The 6,000-nt window shown below is 31.3% G+C and overlaps 1 protein-coding gene across 1 annotated transcript in view; it reads right to left on the reverse strand.

Annotated features, from left to right (window-relative positions):
- Positions 1–4,606, reverse strand: part of LOC100376764 (uncharacterized) — a 30,300-nt gene extending 25,694 nt beyond the window's left edge. The window contains exons 1-2 of the mRNA XM_085505444.1: positions 4,568–4,606; positions 69–117 (exon numbers count right to left, since the gene is read on the reverse strand). Coding sequence (XP_085361570.1) covers positions 69–117; positions 4,568–4,606 — 88 coding nt within the window. The remainder of the gene's footprint in view (positions 1–68; positions 118–4,567) is intronic.
- Between the last annotated feature and the right edge of the window lie 1,394 nt (positions 4,607–6,000).

Raw genomic sequence — 6,000 nt, forward strand, 5'->3', positions numbered from 1 at the left:
ATTCCCAGATTCTACTTGTCCATGTTAAATCACAGAAGAAGTGTTTCATACATAGAGAAAATACTCACCTTGCTCAACTCTTGCATTGGTACAGCTGTGAGCACAGGAAATATTGCTCTACAAATAAGTTAGATCATTATTAAAATTACGAATTATTGTTTGATTTCATATTTAAAAATAGATGCAGCTATCATGATGTTTCAGTAGGAAACATTTTAAAATTTGAAAAGAAATTTGTTTATGTGACTGGCAATTCCAATATCAAAATCCGATGAAAAAATTTTGGTTGCCTACATTATTTTTTAAAAATTTGAAAATGGCAACCACAGTATAGTAGAATACTATGGAAAAATCATAAAGTTTTTGTTTCCATGGAACTAGCTTGATACAAAGGCCTTATATAGCTTTTCCATAAGCAAAATATCAATAGCATAAGATAACAATACTCACACACTGCTCAATCCAAGTATTTGACCATGATAAACATCTAGCATTACAATATTCTGCAGTCTAAAAAAGAATGACATAGTTACATCCTAATTTGCTACAACGTATGATACAATACTGTTCTAATACTATGTATAGATTTAATGCAAAACTTCCATTTGCAAAGAAACTGTATGATTCTGGTGATATCTATTAAAAAATCAAGTGTAGTGAAAAATCAAAGAAAGCTTAGAAAGAACTCTCATGTGCTGAGAGAGTATTGGAGACACATTAAAAATAATTCGAAATTACTTGCACTTGAGATATTGATTAAAAAGCTGAAAACTAATTATGTAAATCTAATGCACAAAGTAACAGACCATCTATGTACCAAGTTTTATTGAAATGTGATTAGAACCCAAAAAATAATATGGGAATTAATATGAACAGATTTTTACCCCAAACTAATCAGGTCTGTACATTGTCCTAGAGCATCTTTGTACTAAGTTTTATTGAAATGGAATAATTAGTATTTTAGATATCAGTGTGATACCTTAGAATTGGTTAATTATGCAAACTAGTAATTAATAAGTTCAGATTTCAACCCACAATTAATCAGGTCTATTTATTTTCCTACAGCATCCATGTACAAAGTTTCATTGATATGTGATGATTAGTACTTATTAGATATCAGTGTGAAAGTTGAAAATTGATTAATTATGCAAATTAGGTGATTAATAAGCATAAATATTGACTGAAAACTAATTGGGTCCCTGCTTAGTTCTAGATTCATGGAAATGTGATGATTAGTACTTGAGATATCAGTGGAAAAGCTAAAAGTTAATTAATTAATTTATTATCCAAATTAGGTAATTAATATGCACAATTATTTACCCTGAAACTAATCAGGTCTCTGCATAGTTCTTGAGTATCTAAGTTTCATTGAAATGTAATGCTTACAACTTGAAATATCAAAAGTTAAAAATTAATTAATTATGCAAATTAGGTAATTAATATGTACTGATATTACCCTAAAAACTATTAGGTTTGTGCAGTGTCCTATGACATCTACGTACGAAGTTTCATTGAAATGTGATTAGTACAAAAATTTACTAATCATTATGCAAAATAGGTAATTAATATGCACAGATTTTTACCATAAACTAATCAAATCTGCGCATGAGTTCAGAACATCTATGTACCAAGTTTCATCAAAATCCAATGAGTGGTTGTTTAGATATCAGTGGAGCAGTCATGGAACAGCTAAAAATTAGCTAAGTATCATGCAAATTAGGTGATTAATATGCACAGATTTTTACCAAAAACTAATCAAATCTACGCATAAGTTCAGAGCATCTATGTACCAAGTTTCATCAAAATCCAACGAGTGATTATCATGCAAATTAGGTAATTAATATGCATGGATTTTTACCAAAACCTAATCAAATCTGCGCATTGGCCCACGGCATCTAGCACCAAGTTTCATCAAAAACCGATGTATGGTTCTTTTAGATAGCAGTGGAAAAGACGGACACACATACACACACACACACACACTATCAAACTGCAAAGACTCCCACTGTGTGCTTCGCATATGGGAGTCAATTAGAAAGCCAAGTGCATAGAAAGCAGGCACTCAGTTTACTACCAAGGCAATAAGTAATGTAGAATTGTGTGATCAAATCAACTTAAATTGTAATGCAATTACCAAGAAATGATTTTATTTATACACATATGAAAACGTGACAGGAGTAGGTAATGAAATTTATTAATTCGTTGCACATTGAAAAGTACATTTGTATTTACATTTACCAGTAAATGTATGTTTGAGATAAAGCCATAGCTATTCTGAGGAAGGAATATTAACTCCTTCAGTTACAATTATTTTAAAATATTTTTACAACTCTTCAATAATAATATTAATGTTTGAGTATATTACTTTAGTACCCCAACAATATTGATAGATGAGGTCATTGTACTAAATACCAATACATTGGCAAGCTGTTAAAATAAAACTCTAAATAGCAGGTAACTAGGCAATTTGTCAAACCAGTTTATACACAGCGTCATTTCGTCTGCTTAGTAGGAGGGAGAGAGTCCTTATTAAAACAGAGTTAAACTATTTAAGCCTTGCCCATCATATGAAATTTTTGTGGGCGATACATACATTCTGATGCATTAAAATCTACCATTCTAGATTTGGATGTAAAATAGATTTTTGACAGATTGACTATTGTTTCCTACACTACCGGTATTTTAGTCTACCATTTTTAGGGTAGTGTGTTATATATAGCACAACGATGAGTGCATCAGTTTATAGTGGCGAGATGTATTTGTCGTTGTTTTGAGTTCACGCTTGCTGCGTGTGTTGTAATGCGACTGTAATTTATATTCCAATTATTAGTAGAAAATATGAAATAGTTGGAAAATCCCCCAGAACATACACTGAAAATAAAGAAATAAAGATAAATAACACACTCCTATGTAGTTGGTACATTCCATGTCCTACTGTTGAATGACTGAATAATTTACAGAAAACCAAAAGAAAACATGGCATTGAGCTATAGCTGTAGTAAATGAGGAACATATGGCCATATGCATGATTGAAAATAATAACAGCAAAAAATGAAGTCTGATTTAAATGCCAAAGTCAACATTTCACAGGATCCTCATAATTTTACTGAAAGCATTTTGGTGGGAAATACGATGGTGTTCTTGAAGAGCTATGGATGTTCAATATACTGTGGAATACTTTATTTTCACTGGAATTAATTTTCGCTGAAATGGCTTTTTGGGCGTTTTGTATGGAATTTATTTTCACTGATTTTTGATGAGTTTAATGTGAAATATAGGAAAAAAAGTATATTCGCTGGATTTTATTTTCACGGAATCATCCCTTCAGCGAAAATAGCAAAAATAAATTCCAAGCGAAAATAAAATATTCTACAGTAGTTTCTGAACCCTTCAAATGAGGAGTTTTCAAGTCAGAATGTATTAGCATCAGGCAGAATTTTGCAATTACATGGTAACCATTTTTTTTATTTCATGAAAAAAATATACAATGGTTTTTCTCTTTGATGTTTTCACTTTTTCCTCTTAGTCCTTGTATCACATTCACAATCATTCAAAAATAAAGACAAGGTCAGTGACCCATAAGTCTTCTAAAAAAACTAAGTTTTCAATCGCGTTATACTTGTATTGATCAACTTAAAGGAAAGACACATTTGTCAAAGGGATTTACTGAAATTAGTTACTCCCTGTGAAAACCTATTTGAGAGTTGAAAAAACAAACAAGTTTATTTTTCTATTCAAAATGGCCGCCAGAGTAGTCTGAAAACTATAGAAAAACAAAGTGATAGTTTCCATGGAAACAAATTTGGATACCCTCTGCTAATATTTGCTCTTTTTCGTTTATGTTTATATTGGATGAAAACTGTCAGCAAAATATCAAGAATTCATAGAAGTTTTAAATTTCCTGCATTTCAACTAGTTTATTGTATCCAAATAAAGTTGTTTAAACAATACTATTGCTTGAATCAGAGTGAGGATTATAAACATGGAGATCTATGGGCACGAGATAGGTTTTATTTTTAATGAGGTAATAACTACCTGAATGTAAAAACTGTAATAAGGCTTTGATCTCAGCATGACGGTATTGATATATTGCAAGACGTAAAATAACACAGTATTTATCCAAATAGTTGGAAATTTATTGCAGTCTTTAATATGCCAGTGAAAAAGAACACATCATCTTATGCAGAGGACAATGTACTGTGCGGTTTTCTGTAAAACATGGAACCCGAATTCGAACTAGAAATCACCAGGAAATTAGAGTAATATACTGGCAAAAACATTTTGTAAATTTAAAATTGCAAGTTATTTTAACTAGACAGTTTCAGTTGAACTGTAATTAAATTGCATTCCTATATTGGATTTCAGTTTAACTTCAATTCTATGTGACTTTAATGTCATTTTATAACTGACTAGACATATAAGTTAATGGGTCCACTTGTCGAAGACCTGTATGTGAAAGTGTGTTGCTCCACATAATTCTGTTTTATTGACAACTGTATTGTGCCTAGCTATCTGGTTCCCATGATGGAAGCACATAGTAACGCCCTACAAAACAGTTTGTTTTTACCTGAGATAATCGTTCAGAGCCAGCTTTATTATTAGTCATGACATCAATAAATCTGTCTTTAAAATGACCTTCAATGAAGGTTAACCAAAAAAGGTATGGATACCTAAAACCCGTAAATCTTCAAGACATTACCTAGAGTAGTTAATTGTCAGCATAAAACAAAACATTCATGATTTATTTGACAATGATGACAATGAACTTGTATAACCCAGAGTACACCCGAATATTCAAGACAATGTGCGTCACATGTCATATTTCATGGCAGATTAATAGTTATCTTCTAATCAATTACAGTAACTTTGATCATTAAGATCAATAAATCTTTGCCATCAACCCTCCGGCTAACGTTAATCCTTGGCACAATGATCTTTATGACTTTACTTTGCTTTGAGAAAAATAATATGTCAAATTATTTTTTGGCAGGTTTGACATTTTTATACAGTTTTTTTTTTTTTTAAACTTAACACAGACACAGATAGACTGACAGGATAATATCATTCACAGACTATTTACAATCTATATTTTTAATTATGTCTGGGAAATATTTTATGTTTAGTATACTGAAATAGGTAAATGGTCAATGTATCATAAATAACAATTAGGCTTATGAGAGTACTATGAGTATGTATGCAAGTTAATAAATAAATAAATACATTATAAAATGTATGATTATGTATCAAAATCCAAAAATAAGTATTATCTGTCCCCTGCTGCAATACAGATTCATTTGGGAGTGACCACTAGTCAGTGCCAGCAAATTTTGAAAGCGAACTACTCAGTCAAAAAGCAACTTGCTCTCCAATAAATAGATTTGTTGTAAAATTGAAATAAATGCTTCCACATGCACACTGGGCTGTTCTGATAACAGGGCCTGGATGGCGATGTTAAAATAAACAAGTATTTGCATTATAGTTTTCAAGTTTAAAAAATAAATATAATGAACATGAACAGTTGGAGCATGTCAGAGATACAATGTATGGCTCTAAACATGCATTCACTAAAAACGGCCTTTAGTCAGCCATTTTGAGTTTGATCTTACAAACAAAAAGATGTACATACCAAGTATGAACAAACTCTGTCTATGCATGACCAAGATCCAAATCTGGAATTGCTTGATTTTGATGAATTAAAATGGCCTCCATTTGACAGTCTTCAATTGGATTGTCAAATGAATACATGTACATATGTGTGACATGATGTATATATCTAATGTTCGAACATAATTGTTCAAAAAACTGGGATATAGCTCAGGAACCAAATTTGTTAAAACAAAATGGCTGCAAGACAGCCATTTTAAATCTGATCTGAAAAAAAATGTTTGAATGAAATTTGTCCATACACAACAAGAGAAATCATTACTGTACCCTTGTTAATATCAAAAGAGAACAACCTGCAGGAAATAAGAATTGTAAACTGGAAGCTGCTGAATGTGT

Source organism: Saccoglossus kowalevskii, chromosome 2, assembly GCF_978046115.1.
Source record: "Saccoglossus kowalevskii chromosome 2, keSacKowa6.1, whole genome shotgun sequence".
Taxonomy (NCBI): Eukaryota; Metazoa; Hemichordata; class Enteropneusta; family Harrimaniidae; genus Saccoglossus; species Saccoglossus kowalevskii.